The sequence below is a fragment of the Poeciliopsis prolifica genome, unplaced genomic scaffold (assembly GCF_027474105.1).
Source record: "Poeciliopsis prolifica strain line A6 unplaced genomic scaffold, Auburn_PproV2 SCAFFOLD029, whole genome shotgun sequence".
Lineage (NCBI taxonomy): Eukaryota > Metazoa > Chordata > Actinopteri > Cyprinodontiformes > Poeciliidae > Poeciliopsis > Poeciliopsis prolifica.
The window spans coordinates 6,804,809-6,828,420 of NW_026562404.1; the positions used below are offsets into that span (position 1 = coordinate 6,804,809).

General features: G+C 39.5%; 3 protein-coding genes across 8 annotated transcripts; all 3 read left to right on the plus strand.

Annotated features, from left to right (window-relative positions):
• The first annotated feature begins 428 nt into the window (after positions 1-428).
• On the plus strand, positions 429-11,108 carry rbm10 (RNA binding motif protein 10). 6 transcript variants are annotated; one of them, XM_055049621.1, is made up of 23 exons: positions 429-563; positions 960-1,026; positions 1,115-1,622; positions 1,709-1,879; positions 2,067-2,136; positions 4,344-4,417; positions 6,229-6,315; positions 6,410-6,470; positions 6,557-6,715; positions 6,837-6,997; positions 7,169-7,266; positions 7,466-7,553; positions 7,668-7,857; positions 7,954-8,039; positions 8,118-8,199; positions 8,295-8,386; positions 8,498-8,677; positions 9,121-9,294; positions 9,398-9,454; positions 9,570-9,767; positions 9,918-9,962; positions 10,049-10,104; positions 10,237-11,108. In XM_055049621.1, the coding sequence occupies exons 2-23, from the start codon at positions 1,010-1,012 to the stop codon at positions 10,322-10,324; spliced, it is 2,742 nt and encodes a 913-aa protein (XP_054905596.1). In that variant the 5' UTR covers positions 429-563; positions 960-1,009; the 3' UTR covers positions 10,325-11,108. The 6 variants fall into 6 exon arrangements, with proteins under 6 accessions (XP_054905596.1, XP_054905601.1, XP_054905597.1 ...); XM_055049626.1 differs by having other exon boundaries at positions 9,573-9,767; XM_055049622.1 differs by having other exon boundaries at positions 963-1,026.
• Positions 11,109-11,218: 110 nt separating this feature from the next.
• lrrc23 (leucine rich repeat containing 23) lies at positions 11,219-14,530 on the plus strand. Its single transcript, XM_055049628.1, has 8 exons — positions 11,219-11,435; positions 12,680-12,789; positions 12,952-13,072; positions 13,169-13,310; positions 13,469-13,599; positions 13,720-13,856; positions 13,949-14,153; positions 14,243-14,530. The coding sequence occupies exons 1-8, from the start codon at positions 11,340-11,342 to the stop codon at positions 14,273-14,275; spliced, it is 975 nt and encodes a 324-aa protein (XP_054905603.1). The 5' UTR covers positions 11,219-11,339; the 3' UTR covers positions 14,276-14,530.
• A 590-nt stretch (positions 14,531-15,120) lies between these two features.
• Positions 15,121-23,464, plus strand: tktb (transketolase b). Its single transcript, XM_055049869.1, has 14 exons — positions 15,121-15,410; positions 18,118-18,235; positions 18,330-18,443; positions 18,554-18,651; positions 19,493-19,684; positions 19,940-20,067; positions 20,160-20,356; positions 20,552-20,716; positions 20,904-21,060; positions 21,660-21,790; positions 21,868-21,951; positions 22,047-22,143; positions 22,219-22,338; positions 22,769-23,464. Exons 1-14 carry the CDS (start codon positions 15,304-15,306, stop codon positions 22,939-22,941), a joined length of 1,881 nt encoding a protein of 626 aa, XP_054905844.1. The 5' UTR covers positions 15,121-15,303; the 3' UTR covers positions 22,942-23,464.
• The last annotated feature ends 148 nt before the right edge of the window (positions 23,465-23,612 follow it).

Here is a 23,612-nt window from a genome sequence, read left to right on the forward strand (position 1 = left end):
TAAACATTATACATTGTGATTAAATGAAACAAAATCTTATTTATATAAAATAACATGACCTGAACTAATTATTGGCAGAAACAAAGGTTTACCTCAAGATCAGTTTTTTGGTTAAAACTAGAATACATAGGTCTTTAGTAGGCTATATGATTTTAAAACAATACTGTAAATACAATTTTAATTCAATATATTCAAAAGTGTATACAACAAATCTAATTTCCGAGTCTACACAATTGAGACTATCAGGAAAACCTACATATAACATAAAAAATAACCATCACACTTATACTCTTTTATTTGCTTAAACGTTACACGCTTAAAGCAAGTGTACTTAGAACTTGCAACTTTACGTCTTTTACGTCTTTCTTCTATCGCAGTCGGTTTACGGTCACCAATCACACTTAAGAACTGGAGTTTTAGTCCCGCCCTTTGTGACATGTCTTCCTGTGGCCATTTTACACTTGGCTAACTAAAAAAAAACAAAAAACAAAAAGAAAACGTCGCACTCACCTTAGCTTCAGCGGGACGTTTTATAAAAAGGCTGTTGTTGAAGTAAGTCCAGGGTAAGTCTTTTATCCGTTCTGTCTAAAAATGCACTCAGGTTTTGTAACAGTTGAGAGTCGTTTTGGATTCGGTGTGTCAGTCCTGGAGTTGCTAGTTAGCTTAGCTGCTAGCAGAGATGACCGCTGCACGTTAGGTTCCTGTTCTCCTGTTAATATTTGTGTGTTCTTTGCTAGCTACTGAAGAATGTCTGTTGTTGAGAGTTTTAGTAGTTTGTTTAATACTGTAGATAGAAAGATAAGAAGGTTATCTCAAAGTGGCAGTAGTGTGTGTACAGTAAAAATATGCATCCGAATGAACGCATTGTACAACACCACTCTGCACCCCGAGTTTCATTTTTTTTCTGTAATCCGATATCTCATCTCAGCTCCTTATTGCTGTTGTCATCTTGCATTCAGTAGCTTTAACTGTCAAGAAGCAAACGCTTTGGGGAAATTTCAAAGTCGACATGGACTATGAGCGGAGGTGAGTAAATCTGTCATTTATTTTTTGGGGTTATTTTGCATATTTTTCGTTGAAGACACTTTAACGTGATTCTATCCTACATCATCAGGGGTGGTCGAGGCGATCGCATCGGTCGCTATGGCAGCTCTCACAATGATCACAACTTTCGGGATATGGACTATCGTGCTTATGGGCAAGAGGATGAGGAGGGAGTCCATGAAGTCAGAATGGAAGATGAAGGGTTATTCATGCCTGATGAGGCGCTAGGTGCTCATGACTTCCCAGCAGGTTTCCAAGGTTCCCCACATTTTCACCATAGAGGGAATACCAGAGGCGACATTAGTCTGGAGGGAAATACCCCAGTATGGCCTCCCTTTTCTCAGACACACCCTGATTGTGCACGTCTCAGCCACCCAGGGGAGGAGGATAGATTCAGACAGGACTTTGAGCAGATACAGACTGGCCCACCAGTAAGGGGTAGGCAGAGAGGTGGAAGAGGCTTTCCAGAAAACAGGGGTTTAAGTAGGGATGGCAACTGGGTTGCCCATTCTGAACAGATGGAATTCAGACCAAAAGATGAGGATAGGGTCTCTCGTGGAGGCGGAAGAAGGACGAGGGTAAATTCTGACAAATGCATAATTTGCAACCTTTTCTTTCCTTTAATGGGAGAGATTAATTATTTTAATTCAACCTTCTCTGGAAGACTTTTCCAGCAGCAGCGGAGGAAGGTGGCTGTGAAAGCGCTGGACAAGACCCGTCTGCAGAGGAACTCGACCAGAGAGACCAGGACTACCGGGCAGACTTGGACCAGAACCAGAGGCCCAGTAACATTATCATGCTTCGCATGCTACCAATGAGTGCCACAGCCAATGAGGTGTGATTTGTTCTGAACTATAATCCTTCATTTATACAGGATTGTCTCATTCACAAGAGAGATCTGTTACACACATCACAAAAAATGACATAAAAACAATAATACAATCTACTCAAGCTGCACCAAACAGTGGTGCAGCTTATGCTTGTAAAGTCTAAATTGCATTTTTTTTATTGGATGTTTTAAGATTCGTGCACAACTTCAGGAACAGGGGATCCAGCCAAGAGAAGTTCGCCTTATGAGGAATAAATCTTCAGGTGAGGGTTTGTCTGCTGGCCACCTTCCCCTCCTTGTGTCAGTCTCATCCTACACCTGGCTCTGTTGTTCTTGCTGCTCTCGTTGTTTTTCTGTTAGGATTGATTGCCTTCACTTTCTCACAGTCTTGTTATGATACATGACAGCTCTAGCACAGTGCAAATGATTAGATATTCAGGTTCGTACAGAGAAGGTTCAGATTCCTGCTTTTTACTTTGATCTTCTGGTTTCTGTCCTTTTGCTGTTTCTCACAGAGCAAAATCCATCCACCCTTTGAGTTATGTCCTACTAATTTCGCCTCTCAAGCAAAAATGCAGGCATACAGCCAAGAAGTGTCATTAACTCGATTTTCCTGTTTTCTGTGTTTCATATACTGTTTCTCCTTGTTTTGTGGTCCTTTTTTATCCATCTTGGAAGTTAAATGCACCTGAGCTGAACAAATTTTGAAAGTTAAAACTCCAAATGCATAAATTATTTCCATAGATAAATTGTGTGTCCTGAGAATGAAACCTTGCAGCTAACGATCAGCTGCATGGTTGATTTTCTATGTATATTTTTCCTAATGTTTCCCATTACAGTCATTGTGTCTTTGGTGTTGGACTTTGCTAACTTCCTGGTTGTCTGTGAGGTGTGCTTTACTGACACTGGCACACTTACCCTCCCCAACACTCTGCTGACTCTTTCACATCCACATCAGTCTTTATCTGCTTTTCAGATTAGTCGCTGTGATCTAACATTTTGGAAAATAACATTTGTATTTTAATTTTTTTGTGCATACTGGTTTTGTAAATTTTGCACCAGGTAAAATAATTCAGTGCCTTGCTAAGGTATTTTTACCCATTAAACCTTTCCCTGTTTTGTCTTGAAAAACATTGTCACCATAACCATTGGAGGCTGATTAGAGTGGAAGGGAAGACATCAAGCTACATATAGGGCTGCACAATATTAGAAGACAATACTAAATGAAAATATTGGAAAGTTGTTTTCCTCAATCTTATCTTTTCTCTTGAGTATTGGACTGACAAGACTGAATACAGTGAATCCCCAGTATTCATGGGGGTTACAAACCACAGCCGAACATGGAATACTAAAAACACTATTAAATAACTACTTTAATAGATCAAACACAAAATGTATCTTAGTGTACATTAATGGGCAGAGTGGAAACCATCTTGGCACTGCTTCAGAATCAATACCAACAGTATTCCTTTTTTCAGTCCAGTCTTTTTAAAAATATTTTACATAAAATCAGAGAATAGGTGAATCCATGAGTACTGAACTATAATCAGGCAGGGATTCACTGTATTCTTTTGTTGCGCAAGATCTGATAGTTGGTATGTGATATTTAACAAATATAGTATTTCTCATTTTTGTTTTAATATTGCATACCAAGCAAATACTTTGAAAATACAGCTAATGTAATTTACAGTAACTAACAAAAACAAGTTAATTACATTTAACTAATGTAATTTGGAATAATGACCTGAAACATATAGCCAGAGAGGCAGAGTGTTCTTTTCTATCAAACTATAGTCTTTTCTACAATGGCTAGGTCAAAGTCCTGACCTAAATCTAAATGTGAATCTAGTTTCAGGGTCATGGTAGTGATGTTCCCCAAAGGACTGGCAGGTTTTGCTTTTTCTACAAACTAACTTCTAAGTGATGTATGTCGAGCTTTTCAGATTTTTTTTTTTTTTTGTGAAAAGATTTTGAAAATCTTTTTGTTTTTTAATTTATTATGTGCTAGTTTGTCTTGGTCTGTCACAAAAACCCCCCCACTGAAGTTCATTGATGTGGTTTTAATTGGACAAAATGTGAAAAAGTTTAAAGGGTATGAACACTTACGCAAGTCACTGATAATACAGAAAGATCTCGAGTCTTTGTGATTTGAGTTTGAATTAAGAGTATTAGAAATGTGTGTGTTTGTTGCCGCTTGGGTATTTCGACTTTCATTTTGCAAAGAGCTCAGACCCAGACAGATGGGTGGGTAGTATTCCTCCTCATCCCCGACTCCAAGTGAGACCCATCCTGTGCAGAAAATTTATGGGAGAGAACATGTTATTTTTTAATTTATTTTATTTTATTTTTTTGGTGCTCAAACAGGGTTTTTCTCTCTCTTTCTCTCCTCTGTAAATGAAGCACTAACCCAAACACTGCGTTGTTGTTATGTTGTTGTTGTTCGGTTGCTGTGGCGCTGGGCGGTGTCCAGGTCAGAGCCGAGGATTCGCCTTCGTCGAGTTTAATCTCATACAGGAGGCCACCCGCTGGATGGAGACCAACCAGGTCACTCTCTCCAACACATACACAAATACACATATAGATTAAGTCAGTGGGACATTAGCTAACATGATATCCAGTGACATCATGCCATCAGGTGCACTTTCACGGTTTTCTGCAAAATGCACACTAGAAAATGATTGATTTCCTGTGCCTAAGGCAGGTAAGCCTTTGTATTTTTAGAGTTGTTTTCTTTCCACATACACACAAATTCCAGTAAGATGCAAATTCATCTACATCACAGCCAAGAATATAGCCTCAACACTTGCCTAGTTTTCAAAATATATCCTCTCAGTCATTTTTCCAATAAAGGACTGATTCTGTAATACCTTCTATCAGTCCTATGTCTGTTTTCTCTGCCACCTTTGGAGAGGACACACCAGTGGAAATGGAAATTCTCCTCAGGTATTTTGCATAGGGATGTACCGATCCGAACCCAGCTATTGGATCGGGGTTACCATCATGGCATTTTTAAATAATCGATATCGGAGTCCCTGACAAAACGTAACTTCTGAAAGCTATTGCGGGTGTACCTTTTTTTTTTTTTTTGTCTGCTGCACCACCAGTGAGCCCAGGCTGAACTTTTACTTCTTTATTTATTTTGTGACAGTCCTGTCACACTTCTGCGTGCACGGCTCACTAAGTTGAACTTTAGCCCATGCACATTACTTTGTTGCTCCAGTAAGAGTTTTTCATTCTTTATTAATGACATTCACAGTGAAAGAGGCTGTGTTGGCTGCTGCCGTTTTCTGTCTGTCTGTGTCATGTGACTTACTTTGTCTGCTGGGTTCAGATGTTCCCATGCGCTGCTTGATGGAATAGAAAGACGCGAATCTGCAGTCACAACTCAAGTGTAATGTTTATGAAGCAGGAAACGGAGGCTCATGGAGACAGATCAAAACAGAGGGTAAACATGCTGGTGTTTGAACATAATCAAATTTCCTTTGCATTTTCTGCAGAAGTTATATGTAGATTCTTGAATTCTCTAGTTTGGAAACTTCATAGTTCTCACCTAAACTATAGTCACTCTTTTCACCAAGTTGATATGTATTAGAGCTGCATATAGAGGATTTTTTGCAGAAATCCTGCTAAAAAAATACCTTTTAACTGTCAAGGAGAACAGATAAGTGTAGATCCATCTTCCAGAACCTTATTGGTGAGTAAGTCCTAGTGTTGTTGAAATGTAGTCTTACCAAGTGCCACTTGTCAGCTGCAGTGATTATTAACTTAAATGAGGTTTCTGACTGGGACTCTGTATCGGAAAATGCCTAATGTTAAATGACTCGGATCGGTATTGGTGGGGGAGGGGCGGGCTTAAAAACAACCCTGATCTGAACATCCCTGCTATTTTATGTTGATTTAGAAACAACATATTTTTGTTTATTTATTCCTTTCTTTCAACCATTACTGCATATTTTAGGACAAAGCCTTTGTCATTTGGTGTTTGAGGGGAGTTGTGTGGACTTTGTTGGAATCTGTGGAAAGTTTCCCCTTAAGGGGGGAGGGATAACACATTTATAAAGATATCACACATTGTCCCTAAATAATGGGAATCCACAAAACTACAGACATACCATCTCAGTCCGTCCGAATTTTCTTAAGCTGAAGGTTGCAATTCTCTGCTGTCCTTTTTTTTCTCTCTTTCTTTTTTTAAAGCCTCAGCTGTTCTGATCCTCTCTCTCCCTCTCTCTTTCCCTTAATTTTTTTCTTCTCTTTCAATCTCATCTCTTGTGAGATGAGGCCTCTTTGTGGCGTGTGTGACATTATCACTGAAACTCATTCTTTGTCCCTCCTGTTCCTCTTTCTTTTTCCTCCAGGGGACGCTGACGATTATGGAGCAGCGCGTGTCCATGCACTACAGCGACCCCAAACCACGAGCCAACGAGGACTGGCTCTGTAACAAGGTTTTTTATGTTTGAATTACCTGGTCTGCATACCAGACATAATGTAGTAGCTCATCTAGCAGGTCTTCTAATGGGTTGTGCATTATTCTAACAGTGTGGTGTCCAGAACTTCAAAAGGAGAGAGAAGTGCTTCAAATGCAGTGTGCCCAAATCAGGTGAAGTTTTAACAGGAGTTGCTATTAATAACCAACCTGTTTTCTCTTCTTCTTTGATGCATTAGTGTTGTGCTATCTTTCCATAGAGGCTGAGTTAAAGCTGCCACAGTTGCTGAGGGAAATGCCTGTTGGAGTTCAGAAGGAGGGAGCCCAAGGCTTGCTGCCTCTGCCGGTATCGTACCACTCTGCTGGTCCGAGTGTTTCCCCAGGGCCTGCGCCGCAGCCGGCAGATGTCGCAAATGACAGTAAGCCTCCAGACAAGCTTTTGCAATGCTATAGACATCTCTGCTGTTCATCACGTTGATCTAATTCAATTTGTCTGCAAAGCCAGCAGAGAACGACAGTCATTATCCTCCATTTCCACAGCTCTGATTCTTAGAAACCTTGGGCCCCATACAACAGTGGAAGCCATTTTGTCTGCATTGGCTCCATTCGCCACCCTCTCCCCTTCTAATGTTCGTCTGATTAAGGACAAGCACACACACCTAAACAGAGGCTTTGCTTTTCTGCAGCTTTCTACTATAGTGGTAAGAATAGAAAAAATATGTTTGATTTACTGGCTTACATGTTCCAGGTCTAACAGTGGAACCTTCTGTCTGTTACTATTTGCTTTCTGCATAGATGATTTTTAAAGATAAACTTATCTAAAACATTAAATGTCATTAGAAGATCATTATGTTTTTTTTTTTTATCAACAGGAGGCCTCGCAGCTGCTTCAGATTCTTCAGGCTCTGCAGCCCCCCCTGTCTATTGATGGGAAAGCCATTGTAGTGGAGTTTGCCAAAGGTTCCAAACGGTAAACTCTTTAACGCAGAAGGCAGTTAAATATACTTGCAAATTTAAGAGGGAATAAAACTGGATCAAAGTACAACATAAAAATAAAAAAAAGATCTAGTTTAGTTATGAGATAAAGTGTGTGAGATTAAGAAAGACTGCTTTAGCCAAGACACTACAAAATCGATAATGAGACTTACTGTTGCTCTTGCCACCATCAGTGATGTCTTTGTGACTGAGGGGAGCAGAGTGAGCGCGGCTACGGTGGCCAGCACTGCTATAGCCGCTGCGCAGTGGGCTATATCACAGGTAAGTGGTTAGCACAGGTAGTCTAGCTTCACTTACTAAAATGGTGACATGAAGGCTTCCCGACCGAAATGCTTATTTGTCTACTGTTTGTTGTGGTTTATGTTTTATTTTTAGAACACTCAGAATGGATCAAGTGAGGATGCAGCAGTTTACCAGCAGGGAGCAGCAGTGACATACAGTCACGAAGGACAGAGTTATTCTGGGGCAGACAGCGTCACTTTAAGGGTCCAGACGGACTCCAGGATCGCGCCCCTGGTTGGTGCAGGAGCAGCACTAAATGGAGCATATACAGGAGGAACCCCAGGTTGATCTGACTGATTCTTCCAATAGTCTGTAACAGGGCTGTTTACTATTTCTGTAGAACAGTATTTGCTCATGATGTTTCCTTGCTCATCTGTAGCTGTTATCTCATCTGAGGCAGTAAAACTTGGTTCAGCAGCTGGACAGCTGTCTCTCATCCCAGCTATCTCCACACCAGCCACACAAGTACATAGTTGTTTTTCTTTTTTCTTTTCCCTTCTCGTCTTGTATCTTCCCAACTCTAATAGTTTCGCCTCTAAACAGGTTGAGATTGTAGGAAAACCACAGCCAGCTGCTGCTAATCAACCTGCCATCCCCGGCACCGAACACGAGCTCAAACAATATCGTAAGTGTTTCCTACAAAGAGAGACGTCTTCCAAACCTGCAGGTGGCGAAATTTCATGTAATTCAGGACTTTTTTTCCTTGTATATTTTTTGCAGCTGTGCCAGATGTGTCCACTTACCAGTATGATGAAAGCTCAGGATTTTATTATGACCCATTCACAGGACTCTATTATGACCCAAATTCCCAGGTAAACTGTCCACTCTGCACAAATTGCAGAGAACAGAACAGAAACATTTTGTACACAAGCGAGTTCGTCCTTACGACTTCTTTTTGCTTTCGGGGTTCTTTTTTATGTCAGTACTACTACAACGCTAACACTCAGCAGTACATGTACTGGGATGGCGAGAAGCAGAACTACACTCCTGCTGCCAGCCAATCAAACACTGAGGGTACACCAGTGAAGGATGGAGCGGCGTCTTCGGACAGCACAGCAAGCAAAGAGAAAAAAGAGAAGCCAAAGAGTAAAACTGCTCAACAGGTACTCTCCTAACTGGACACAAATTCAAGAGTTGTCATATTTAATAAACAACTTTTTTTTTTCTTTTAACTTGACATTATGTTTGTATGTTGAACAATGGAATATTAGGGCCGTGATAAGAAAATTTAAAAAGTATTACAAGATTGAAGTCATAAAATTATGAGAATAAAGTAATACGAGAATAAAGTCGTAATATTATGACTTTTTTTCCTCATAATGTGTTTATTTTTTCTAATATGGCCCTAATTCTCTGTAATATTTCCCATTTTTACAATTTTAAGAAAATAAAAAAAGAGCAAAATATAGTACTGATCAAACTTAGTATTATTTTTCTTGACAAATTTAGTTTCCCCTTTTTTTCAATCTTTTTTAATATGAAATTAAAAACATCTTAAATCCCTGTGAAATTTTACAAACTTATTTTTTTCTTATTGCTTTTCTAGATTGCCAAAGATATGGAGCGTTGGGCTAAAAGTCTCAACAGGCAAAAGGAAAACATGCGTTCTGTCTCTTCGTCCCCTGCTGTCGGCTCTTCTCGAGGGCCGGGTCACAGTCGCTTTGACGACTACAGAGAGTCTGCAAGTGCTGACGCAGGCTATGCTGTTCTGGAGAAAAAGGTGCCAACACATTTGCCTCATCAGACCGTCAGGAGGAGTGACCATCATGCACGTGTTTAGAATCGATCACCCATTTAAACCCTCTTAATTTTCTGTCCTGCAGGGTGCGTTGTCTGAAAGGGCGCCGAGTTTTCTGGACCAGATCCGACAAAGTACAGAAGTACGAACAAGCTGTGGAAAAAATGCATACGTTTTATAATATTTTTTTTTCATTTGAGATGTATATATGGGGCACAATATCCGTCTCATTCTCTAATCTTCTGCCTTGACACCAGCAGCTTTCGCCCCCTCAGCAGTCCGGTCTGGTCCCAGCCTACAGTGCAGAAAGTGACAGTGAAGACGAAGGAGCTGAGAAAGATGAGAAAGAAGGGAGACTGACAGACTGGGTGAAACTGGCATGTCTGCTCTGCAGAAGGCAGTTCCCTAGCAAAGAGGCCCTCATCAGGCACCAGCAGCTCTCTGAGCTCCATAAAGTAATTTTTAAATATTAGTTTTAATAATCATTAGCAGCTCACCTATTTATGAAACCCATGTGTAAGACAGTCTCTGTACTTTTAAGACGAAATGTTGTCATTGTGTTGTAATTTTTTTCCGTGTGACCCTTCACCTTTGTCTGTCTTCAGCAAAACTTGGAGCAAAGAAAAGCTCAGCTGGAAGCTAGTGGGAAGGTCAGTAGAGCTTCAAAGAAAAGGATGGACACTAACACTTATGTTCAGTAAGTTCACTCTAAACTTTCTCACTGTTTCTGATGCAGAGATTAGCGGATGACAGTGAACCACCAGAAGCTAAGAAGAGGAAGTTCAATCCAATGTAACCAACTTTGACCTGAAAAACTTCTGATTGTTGTTTTGAAGCTTCGCTTTAAGATTTTAAAATGTATTTTATAATGTGTTGCAGGCTTGAACGTGTACTCAGCATTCTTTTTGTGTTATCTTTTAACAGTGACGGAACAGGAACTAGCCTGGGTGCAAGGATGTTGCAAGGAGGTGTGAAGAAGGGGCTTCTGTTGCGCAACATGCAAGTGGAGTGACCACTTGCATTTTCCGTTTCTCCCATCCTAGGAAATGATGAACTTTTAAAAGTGAACATATTATTGCTATCTATATAAAAACCTCTTACTTGTAGATAGATATTATAATTACCTCAACTGTGGTAATAGTCTCATGAACGGATCCTGTAGCAGTAAATGTTGGAATATTGCACAAATTGCACCTTTTTCGCTTGCTTCCTCAATAATGCAGTTTTCATTTTTCACTGGCTTTGAGGTTTGTTTGTAATAAAAAAAGTTTGGAAAAACATTTGCTGCTCAGAAATTGAGTATCTGTAGCCTACAGATCTTTATGCCAGCAAATGAGTCTATGCACCATATATTTTTCTTTTTCTTTTAAGTTAATGCTGCATGCCTTGTCATTCAATGAATGACTGATCTGGACATGAGCTGTATATATTTTTGAGTGAGCACTTTTCTACAGATGTTGAGGCGGAAACATTGTGGCCACCTGAACTGTAAAAAAAAAAAAGTCACCATCTTTAATGTGTAGATAGGAATTGTCTGTTTATCTTGATTTAATGTACAATGAAACTAATATTGTCTTTCGAAAATTATTTTTGTCTACGTATTTGTCAACTAATGTGACTGTTTCATTAAGCTAATGTACATTTAAAAAAAAAAATCAATCTTCACTGATGGAAAGCATTTGAAAGGGGGTGGAATGTATATCAGGTTTCAACATTTTAACCAGAAATTTCACCAGCTGTGTCTTTCGTTTATGTTCGCATAAAGAAAGAGGAATATATTGCAATTGCCGATATGAGTTTTGTGGTGTAATGACTTTGCTTGTTTGTTTTATTTTGGCTCTTCAACAGCAGAGGTTCGTTCCTGATTTTTGGTTTTCGTGCAACTGCAACCCTCTTACCAAATCTGCCCGTGCTGCGCCTGCGTGGTTTCCATAGTGACGTTGTCAAACTCGGTTCTTTTAAAAACGGCTCAGACGCCACTCGCAAGCGAGCTAGTTCGTACCACTTTACGATAATAACTGGCCCCAATGTCTGACAATGATGATATGTACCTGTCCCCCGAAGAACAGTTGGGGGAAGAGGCGAATGCTGGAGAAGGCGAAGAAGGGGACGAACCCGATAAGGTTCGTGTAATATCGGTAGAATACAGACAGTTAAAAAAAACAAAAAAAAAACGTAAATTTAGCTACTAATCTGTTTTGAGTCCTTATAAACCGCATGTACATTTCCATTACAGTTATCAAATGTTCATTCAGTTTTACTTTTGCCCCCCCAAAAAAAAAAACTTAGTTTAGCCTGTTTCTACACCTGTAATGAGCCACTATAGGAAGCTGATAAAAAAAAAATGTCGCAGTATCCGCTACTAGCCAACGCGCGAACAGGTAAACTGTCTTCATACTGAACGTTCCAATGAATTAGAACGTACACATTGAAGTCAGATGGACATAATTATCAATGGGAATATCGTTCTGGGCATTACTTAAACCCGAACCCTTATAAATCCTGACCAGCTTTTAAATAAATCACAAACAATTCCATCTTGAAGCCTTTCCTGTGTGATTTGCATAGAAAAGTATATTTTTGATGACGTTTTGCTTGAAAATCAGGAATTCGGTGTTTTGAACGTTGCTTGACGTTACTGTAAAGCGTCACTATAACTTGAGTTTGAAAATGGCTCTCGATTCACATGATTCACATGAAAAAACAAAGCTTCTGAAAAAAATAAGTTTAGGTAAGTTAAATAACGTCTTAAAGTCCAAAATAAGTTTCTGAATATATCTTTTGGACACTCATCACATTTAACAGAAATAAAGGCTTTAATAGCCCTCTCTGAGTAATCAATCTATATAATGTGTTTCACTTAGTAAATTAAGTTACTGAAATCAATTAACTTGATTTCAGTAACTTCAACAAATAAAGATTTGTTGAATGTGACGACTCACCACAACAACCTTAACCAGATATTACATTTCCTGCAGATGAAGCAGTGATCTGTCTTGTCGTTTTCCATGCTATCATGACTTAGGAAGAAATGCTCTGCAGCAGACTAACCTATCCTGAAAGCACGCTCAGTGTTTTGCAGAGAATGTTTTGCAGCTCCTATATTGATTATACACTGCCAAGTTTGTCAGTATATAACCAATGTAAGAGCTGTACACCCTAGTTGTACTCTTGACAAACATGCCAGTGTGTAACTTATAAGTTTGCTTTCATAAGATCACACTACACTCCTACAGTAGCCCCTCCTAACAAAGACTTTAAAACATTCAAACTTTGGTACTTTGGCCAGAGCCTTTACCTCCAATGTTTTTGTGTGTTTGTCTTTAAGTGACATTCACCATAAAAGTGGCTTCTCTGTTCTCCTCAGATTCAAATGTTCCCATTGGACAAAGAGACCATCATTGAGGGGCTTTCGTTGCTCTGCCAGACAGGAAAAAGACTAGAACATGCTTTTATCAAACTAGATCTTAGAGAAAGGTAAGCAGACAAAGATGAGCTGAAAAAAATTAATTTAGTGCCAGCCTTAAAGGTCGGTAAATGTCGTGTTCAGACATTAAAATAGTCAGACCATATTTAGAGACTGGAATATTTGCATATCAATAGATTTTAAACTCGTGTTTTCTTGTGTCTCCATTTCAGAGGTTTAAGTGACATAGTTGCAATCAGCAGTTATATTCACATACGTTTTCTGGACTTGTCCAACAACTACATCTCTGATCTTTCTCCCTTGGCACCAATGACTCATTTGCTTTGGCTGAAGGCGAGAAATTCTTGATTTCATATTAAAAATTGCATATGTCTGATACGTTAAATAAAACTCATACCAAAAGCAAATCTTGAATCAACTCTTTTGCAGGTAGATGGAAATTCTGTGAAATCATTACAAGGGCAACCTTTAGCTGAGTTTACCTTTCTACAATGGTTGAGTGTGGCATCAAACCAGCTAGAAGACTTAGAAGGCCTGGTTGGACCGTCCCTAGAGACGCTCATACTTTCAGGTTTCTCCTTTTGACATTTATCAAAAGATGAATAGTCTAACATATTTAGCAAGTGGATATAATTAAAACCATTTCAACTGTTCATAACTCAAATAATTAAATCTTAAAACATATGTTTGTGAAAAGAATAATGTGACACTGACATTATTTTCTTTCAGGAAATAGTATTCAGAAAGTAAGTGGTTTTGAGAATGCTAATTTTGCCAATTTGGTTTCTCTGGAGCTGAGGGCAAACCGGTTGGAAACAACAAGTGGCTTTGACCTTCCAAACTTGCGGAAACTATACCTGGTAATACAAGGCATTGTGATTTGGATAAAATAAGTCATATTTTGTTTGTCGATGTAATCGGCCTTTGTAGAAGTTAATGTAAAATAGTAACTGTAAGTATCAAATCTTGTTTATCCTCAGGCCCAAAACTTTATCAAACGTCTCGAGGGTCTAGAGAAGCTAGAGCGCCTGACAACCCTACATCTTCGAGACAATCATCTTGAAAACCTGGAAGGACTCTGTTCTGAAATGAAGAGTCTTCAGTACCTCAATGTCAGGTACAACAACAAACTGGTGCCTAAATATACCTTTGGGGAATCAGCAAAGTATTGAACCTCATATTTTTTACTACCATCTTTTTCTCCCGTAGAGGAAATGCAATCGCTGAAGCGGACGCTTTACGAAGCCTCCGCCTTCTGACAAATTCCCTGAAGGTTTTGGTTATTGCGGAAAATCCAATAGTGGAAGCATTACTCTATCGGCCAACTGTACTAGTACTCTTGCCTCAGCTGGAGCGAATTGACAAAGAGATAATCACTCTTAAAGAGAGGACAGACGCTCGGAGGACACTCAGGGTATGGATAAGTTGGTGTTTTCATATCTCTTTCTTTTTTTTTTTTTTCCAGAAATGTTTCAGCTTTTAATTAAGTGTGTGTTGTTTCAGGAACTTAAGGAAGAGGAAGAACCACCTGCATAAAAGATTAATAGAATGGGGAAGTGATGCTTTTTTGAAATGAAGAGCCTCTTGCGCACAAGTCAACGACTTTGATTACAAATGTGTTTGGAAAACATGTCTCCTACATGATTACTGTTCTGATTAATGAAGTTTGATTTCTCATATTTAGAAAAACAGCTAACTGTAACCATTATACTTCTAGTTGTTTTCAAAAAATGGAAAATTGCAGAGTAACTAACATTAAAAAAAGTGCTTTGACTGCGCGATAAAAATGAATTTTGTGTGTGAACATTGTAGTTTTTCCCTGAGTAAGGATGATAGGGCAGAATCTGCTACCCACCCTTCCTTGAAGCCAGCCTCCCAACTCCAGATTTAAAGGAACAGCTACATTAGCTGTGCTTAGGCAACACGTGTTCAGAAACATGATCTAATGCCGATAAGGAGGAATTACATCCCTGCTTATTAACATTTGTTTATGTCACTTTATTTATGATATATGTAAAAAGCAAGACAACGGGAGTGTGAATGTTGATCATTTTTTATGTTTATAACAAAAATAAAATGGAGACATGTGGATGTACTGAATAGTGGCATCGCTATAACAGTTGCAACGCAGTAAAATGTCAACTTTAAAGCAAGCATATTTATTTTTGATAAAATGCAGGAACACGCATTTTGTCATAACACTTAACGTAGCCCTGCAGACTTCTCTATTTGTTTAAACATCGCTTTTGCGGTAAAATGGTGCGGAATGTGGTCCTGCAAGTGTTCGATTTACAAAAGAAGGACGACCTAAGAAAAGTTGTCGAAAGGTGCATCTTGCTTTGCTCAACATACGCAACTTCTCTTCCTGCATCCATTTGATTGGACGGGCTTGGCTCGCCTGGTCGACATAAACCTCTCCGTGACAGCCGTTCCTCCTCCTCCTTACAGTTACGCTGGGCAGCTAGCAGTGGCCTTCGAGTCCAGATAGCAGCCGTGTGCGGTGTTAAATTACTTTCATTCATTCTCCAAGCAAGCAGAGCGTTCCAGTTATCCTTCAAGAGATCATGGCCAGCTACCACAAACCCGACGAGAAGACTTTGCAGGGACTCAAAGACACTGCTAACAAGCTAAGGATCCATTCCATCAAGGCAACATGCGCTTCCAACTCTGGGTAAGTCAAACAAAGTTACTCTGAGTGGTCAAGTGTTAAGCAGAAACACCGATAGAAGGTTATTACCGTAGCGATAGTGTGCAGACGATGCACGCGCTACCCGTGGGGGCCTGGTGGCTGCACGTGCAGTAGATTATGTTCATGCGGCTCAAGTTAGCCAGAGCTAGCTGCGAGTTAATGAGAATGCCGCTCCGGTTGTCTGCTTTCAGGAGCACAGCAGAGTCTGGCGTAAGGAAATTCAAGCCCACTAGGTGGTTGATTCAGAGCTTCTTCGGTATTACGTTATATCTTTTAGTTCCCCCCTGATGAATGCACTCTTTAATAAAGCACAGATCGAGTGAGCCAAGTCTGTGATACTGACTTCAATGTAGCCACTATCACATGCTGCTGTGTTGTGGTCTTATGGTCATTTTCTCTCCTGGGGATTGTAATAAATCAATTTCTAGAATTTGGGATGCTCATAATATTTCGTCTGTTAGAAATTTTAAGTTTTGGTTTCATTTATAGACTATTTGTAAGTTGTTTGCACACATTATGTCTGTATTTACGTATTTATACAGTTTTAACAGCTCTTTTCTCATTGTGAGCGTAAAATGTTGAATATTGAAAACATAAGTACAGGTTCTATTTGTTTCCGCAAATAACGTTTGGGTGCTATTTTGCCCCCACTGAATTTTTAGTCTCATATTTGTTAATCAGGCATTGATGTATTTGCCCCTACATGAGGCAGTAATTGATATTAACGGGACACCTGAAGACTTTTGTATTTGTATTTTTATTTTTTTGTCATACACACAATCTGCTTCAGGGCAGGGTACAGCAAAGTTAGAAACTTATTATTTTTTAAATGTAATTAACCTCTACTTAAAATAGTCAAATTCTAAATCGAATAAAGTATTTAAATCAATAAAGTCACATTATATCTATTTTGCCATCGAATATGTGCAATATTGTAATTGCATATTTTGTAGACAATAGAATTTCAAACTCCATGCTCTAAACTGATTTCAAACAACTTATTGCTTTTTCTGGACGGATGTTCTCTTCCCCTTTCTGTCCACAACTGGTGCAGAATATCAGATGGGGGTGGAGAATTTTGGATGTTGTAAAAGAGGAGCTGGTTGGGGAAAATGTGGATTATTCATAATTGATATGTTGATTTTCACCAATAACATAGTAGTGTCATCTTTTTGTGAAATCTGACTACTGGGCTATACATTTTCTTTCAAAAGAATATGTATTTGCTGTAAGATCATCTTGTTCAGATATGACTAGCAGGATTTCCATTGCAGTCTTGTACTTAAGACCTAAATGAACTGTTCTTGTCCAAATGTCAAACAAATGCACCTTTTAACACCAAAAACTGAAAACTAATTACCTTGTGGTTTTGGCTCCTGTGTATGAACACCAGGTAAACTTTTTTTTTTTACCAAAACAAAATACTGATTAAAATCTATTCTGCTCCTTAATGAGCTGGTGCAGATTTTTTCACACAGAAAATAGCCCCAGTGGTGGATGCAAGTCCAGACATGAACACTGGAAAAGGGTGCAGCTTTATCAGTTGGAGTAGCTGCCCTTTGCTCCGGCTGTTAACTATAGTTGAACGGGCGTCACCAGGTTTGAGTTTTGAACCAGATTCTTGTGTTCTCATTTGAGCGTAATCTTTACTGAGGAGAAATTTTAGTGGAAATGTAGACATGGGCATCAGTTTTATGTCATGTAAAACACTTGGCAGCTATCTTTTTTTTTTTTTTTTTTTTTTTTTTTTTAATTCTTGACAAACAGTGATTTACTCATGGATTATACTTGTGCTGCACCCTTGACTAAACCCTTATACAATTCTCATACCGGTTCTGCAAATAAAGGGCCAGTTGATGAGTCTCTTTGGGTTCCTACTTCTTCCTTCGGATAAGGAAATAAGGAAATCTTTGTCTGAAATGAGGCTAGCAAAACATGTTACAAATAAAGCTTGTTGTACTGCAACTGTTTCCTTGTTCTGACTAATACAGAACAATGCACTCTTAGTGTCTTTCTCTGAATTTGCCTTGCTTTATTTTCAGCAGGTTCTGTCTCAACAAGTGGAAGAGTGGTAAATTGAACAACTGGATCTTGCTTTTTAATGTAAAACTTGACAGTGAATGATGGACTTTTGCATTGAATTTTGTACAAGTTCCCAGCATGTTCAAAATGGTACCAGTTTTAACTTGACCACAAAGGGAAGCTGAAATCTCTTGGGCAACTCGGGGTTTCTAGAAATGTTTACAATAATCCCAACCCCATTTTAAGCAACTAACAGTTTCACAAGGCTTTTTTTGCAAGTTTTTTTTCTTTCTTTTTTTTTTTAAAGCTTGAGGACATTTGTGTGGTAACCAGAGGTGGTTGTGTTTAAAAATTAACAAGTTATTGATTGATGGTGACGTTTTCTAACCTCAATAGGTCGTCTTCAAAAGCATCATCTGTCAACAATACAGTTGTGTAAATTTTGTGTGATGTGGTCATGCTCTCTCGTTGAACAGCAATTCTCAGACAGTTATTCTGTCACTATTAACATAGTGCTTTAAACAGGAAATTATTTAACTTTTTCAGACTAAATACAAAGTTTGAATATAATATGCACGCATTGGCATGATGGTCTTGTATACTAATATTGCATCTGTACTGTCAACTGTCACTAATTGACTCCTTTTTTTTTTTTTTGGTTCCTAAGCCATCCCACATCATGCTGCAGTGCTGCGGAGCTCATGTCTGTGCTCTTCTTCAACGCCATGCGCTATAAAGCAGATGATCCTCGCAACCAGTGCAATGACCGCTTTGTGCTCTCAAAGGTTGGTGCTTGATGCAAATTCTACCTGAGCGTTGTTCATTTTTATTTAGTTGGCTGGTGATCACTCCTGGAAATTCTTCTGTAACTCTCATCAGGGTCATGCTGCCCCTGTCCTGTATGCTGCCTGGGCTGAAGCAGGTTTCGTGAAGGAATCTGATCTGCTCAACCTGCGTAAGCTCGACTGTGACCTGGAGGGGCACCCCACACCTGTAAGTTTCTGAAATTGACTGGAATTTTTTTTCATTAAACATGACTGGGAAAAATGTAATGGATGTAAAATGTAACCTTTCCTTTTTCAACTTACCTTGTTGTATCACAGAAACTAGCATTTGTTGATGTGGCAACTGGATCTCTTGGCCAAGGTCTTGGGGCTGCTTGTGGGATGGCCTATACTGGCAAGCATTTTGACAAAGCCAGGTAAGTCTTTATTTTTTAAAATTTTCATTGAAGATCTGAATTGAGGAACGATTAGAGTTAAAAAATTTTGGAATCTTAATCTCTTTTTCAGGTTCAATAATTGTTTTATTAATATTTAAATTGTCATAAATGCAATTTAAATTGTATTTTGCTGTGAGCCTTCCATAAGCATCTTAAGTAATGCTTTCATTACTTAAGAAAGCACATTCTTTGTGTGCAAAATGCCATGAATGTTCTCTGGGTCATCATGTGTTAAAGGCCAAAAGGTCTTACGACTAAGCAGCATTTGCTGTTTTAGTGTTGGCTAATGGTATTTAAAGTAAATTTAAATACCATTAGTTAGCATGGTAGTGTCCAGAGTAGGCATGGGTTGTTTACCAGTATCAAGATATTTAAAAAGTGATGCGGTTTGCAAACTGCAAAATTCAGTCATATCATTCATACTGCACAAACTGGATGGTGGGGCAGGTAGCCTGACTAGCTAGTGACTTTATACATTCTCAGATTTAAATTTTTGGCATGATGCAGTGAAACCATGTTATTCTTTGTCTGGATTATTGGATGATAATCCAATTCCAGGTCGTGTCTCGTATGAAGTTTTTCATCAGTCATGAATGAATTAATCTAGGACCTTATTCTACAGTATTTAAGATGCTTTTTGATAAAATACGATGTACATGTAATAACAAAAACAATTATCTTTACAAAATTTTGGGCATCTTTTTAAACTCAAACAATAATTCAGGACCCTTTTGATCTCACTAGCTGGTCACTGTCTTAACATGTAATTGTATAGAAGCCACAAATACTTCCTTTTTTCTCCTCTTCTTATTCATTGCAGCTATCGTGTGTACTGCATGCTCGGTGATGGTGAGTGTTCGGAGGGCTCTGTGTGGGAGGCCATGGCCTTTGCGTCCTACTACAAGCTGGATAACCTGGTGGCTATCATGGATGTGAACCGTCTCGGTCAGAGTGAGCCTGCACCCCTGCAACACGACATGGAGACCTACCGCAAACGCTGTGAAGCCTTTGGGTCAGTAACGACACAAAATAATACACTTTCACATTTGAACCCATTGGGACAAATTTATGAGTTGAATATTGTGAACTTTTGGTTAAAATTTGTTTGGTTGTTTGTTTTTTTGCCCATTTAGTCTATTCCCATTTCTGATGTTTTTGCTGTCAGCCTTCCATAAGATCTTGTAAATTTAACTGACATTGATGCCTGAATCAAACTTTTCCGAGATTTATTTTAGTAATGATTTCTATTATATTTAAATATGTGTAGGTGGAATACTTATGTTGTGGATGGGCATGACGTGGAGGAACTGTGTAAAGCTTTCTGGCTGGCGAAGCAGGTAAAGGACAAACCCACCTGTATTGTTGCAAAGACCCTCAAAGGAAAAGGACTCAACAGTATGTATAAACAAAATTTCAAGATGTTTCCTCTCTTTAAAAACAAAATCCCAAATTTTCTTACTGAAACTTGTTTATCCATGGCTCTGCAGACATTGAGGATCTAGAGAACTGGCATGGAAAGCCAATCCCTAAGGACAAGGTAGATGGTCTTCTGAAGGACTTGCAGTCTCAGATCCAGGTTCCCAACAAGACCCTCTGCCCAGAACTGCCCAATGACGATGCAGCACCAGCTGACCTGAGCCCCATCTCCCTACCTACACCCCCAGCCTATAAGAAGGGAGATAAGGTAGGAAAATACACTTTTTATGATTTAAAAAAAAGACTCTTCATGCTGTAATTTGGCTGTGAATGAAGACGCAAATGAATAATCAATATGTTTGTTCCATAAGTCTTACCGACTTAAATTTCTTTCATTTGTGTGACCACTTACATTGATAATCCTTCAGTCTTTGCTTTACCCTGTTCGCATCTTCCCCTTTAGATGGCAACCAGGCAAGCCTATGGTGTAGCACTGGCCAGGTTGGGTCAGGGAAGCAAGAGGGTGGTTGCCCTGGATGGAGACACCAAAAACTCCACTTTTTCAGAATTATTCAAGAAAGCCCACCCTGATCGCTATATTGAGTGTTTCATTGCTGAACAAAACATGGTAAAACACACACACACTCACTCTTATTGATATTCTTCCTTTCTGTTCCATATGGTATAATCTGTTATTCACGCTCCAGCTTCTTTGGTCACTTGTGGCCAGGTTTATCTTTTGAGCCTTCAATGTTTGGATCTCTGTTATCTCATGTTATTTTGACTTATAGAACAGTATTTGCCTATAATTACAGGTAGGAGTCGCCATTGGCTGTGCTACTCGTGACCGCACAGTTGCATTTGCCAGCACGTTTGCTGCCTTCTTCTCTAGAGCCTACGATCAGATTCGTATGGGAGCGATCTCACAGTCCAACGTCAACCTAGTAGGATCTCACTGCGGTGTCTCCATTGGTAAGATTGTGGCTGTAAATGATTGCCATCAAAAGTTCTGTTCTGCACACGTCTCTATTTTGAACTCATGGTTCAGCAGATTTCCTTGCTGCTGATGCATTTAAAAAAGCTTTTGAAACCACTGCTGTTAAACTTTGGTATGGTCTGCCTTACTTCTCCATCACTGTCACTAAGTAGTTAATCTTAATGTTCCTAGATGGCAGACTTTAGTGATGGTTGGGTGTTCTGCCTCTAGAGCAAGGGTCCCCAAAGTCAGTCCTCAAGGGCTGGCAGCCTGCATGATTTAGTTCTCTCCTTGGTGGTAGTGACAACCTTTTCAGAATGTCAATGTTCTTCTTAGGCCTCGAACGAGCCATCATTTGATCCAGGTGCGTTAAATCAGAGAGAGAACTAAAACATGCTGGATGCCGGCCCTCGAGGACCGACTTTGGGGACCTCTGCTCTAGTGTCTCTGAAGTTCCGCACATAAACATTGTGTGTGTTTTGGCTTAAAACACTGCATTTGTTCAGTACACCTTCATGCTGAACCTTGAGGTCTGTTCTCCTGGTATTATCTATAATTAAATGGGAGAACTCTGTACGGTCATATCAACCTTTAGGTGAGGACGGTCCGTCTCAGATGGCTCTCGAGGACTTGGCCATGTTCCGCGCCATACCGACATGCACTGTGTTTTATCCGAGCGATGCTGTGTCGACGGAGAGAGCTGTTGAACTGTCTGCTAACACAAAGGTAAAGGCTTGCCTTAAGATTTCCCAGCAAACATTCCCCCCAAAGTCGATAGTCACATACCGCTTTCTGTGTCTTAGGGAATCTGCTTCATTCGTACAAGCAGACCAGCCACTGCAGTGATCTACTCACCAGATGAGAAGTTTGAAGTGGGTGAAGCCAAGGTAATCGATACTGGCGAGTAATTTATCTGAAAACGGGGCAGAATCACAACCAAACTTCATTTGATGTTTGCTGACATTGATTGAATGGCCTCCAGATTGTGCGCCAGTCTGACAGCGACGTGGTGACTGTGATTGGAGCTGGTGTCACTCTTCATGAAGCTTTGACTGCTTATGATACGCTTAAAAGTGAAGGTAAACTTGTATAAAAAAATTAAAAAAAAAAATTCTAAGCAAATAGCAGCCTGAATAACAAACCTTAATTTGTAGGAAAAAACATTTGCGTAATCGACCCATTTACCATCAAGCCCTTGGATGCCGCCACCATTTTGACCTGTGCAAGAGCCACAGGGGGGCAGATCATCACAGTGGAGGACCACTACAAGGAGGGTAAGCTTGTTTCCTTGCTCCCATTTTCCTAATTGAGTTAGATTATGCATTTAAGCTTTCTGGAACAACAACATTTTATGGGGAGATTTTTAAGTATTTTTCAAATTAATAAATTTTTTTTAGGGGTTGGTTGGATTAAATGTAGTTCTTGTAGTAAGAACATATTTTCCAGGTTACAACTTTTGCTTTGTGACTGCAGGACAAACTTTCAGCCACTGGTAGGTCTTGTATTAAAATAAAAGGTGGCTTATTTGATATTTAGCAAATTACTTGTTGGACTTGTTGGGTTTATAACAACGAATGTTTTAAAGGTTATGCAAATATTCTAATTTTTGAAGATTTGTCCTGCCATTGCTTAGATTTTTAACAAAGTTTTCCCTTACAAAGTTTTTGCTTACAAGGGTGCTTCTTGTTGACTGTCTCTGTCCAGGTGGTCTCGGTGAAGCCGTGCTGTCTGCAGTAGGGGGGGAGCCTGGCATTGTGGTTACCCGGTTGGCAGTGAGTGGCGTGCCCCGCAGTGGAAAGCCCCAGGAGCTCTTGGATGTTTTTGGCATCAGTGCCAAGCACATCGTCACCGCTGTCCGCCAGACCTTTGCAAACTAAATGCTACAGCTTTCATGCATCAGCTACAGCGTCCAAACCAGTTAACTTCTCTACTGCCATCTTGTGGCTTTAGAACTGCCGTTCACTAGTCTTGCATTGCATTTTAAGAGCAGAGTCTAATGTGTTTTGCAAATAACCCCTTTACCTTTGATCACCTTTGTCGGTCATTCCTTTCCCCAAAAAGTTTTAATGCTTGAAACTCAAAACTACTGTAAAATTTGACAGTACAAATTTTGATTGTCAATTAACTCAGGCCAAGACTTTTGTTATCATTCCTCTTATTTTATCGTTTTCCCCAACTCTGGCTTTCACTGCTGTTCTTGCAATATACTATATTTACTGTTGGGAAAGCCTTTAGCTTAGAACTCAAATGTTTTCTTGACCTCAGAATTAAGTTACACAATGACATTCCATAACAATTCCTGAGCCCACAAAATATAGTAATGCTTTTAGTGTTTGCAGATTCTCAGTCTCACCTGTTGTAGCTGTGATGTGATAAATTAAAAGTTCATGGCGTAACACAGTTATTGCTGTATGTTGTTTTCTTCCTGATGCTAATTTCATTGTGCTTTTTCCACTTTATCTACTTTGAGATAAATTTGACTGGTTGACCTCAAGCTCAGCGCCTAGATTTGTTTAGCTGTGTTTCTCTCAAAGAAGAAGCAACTGGA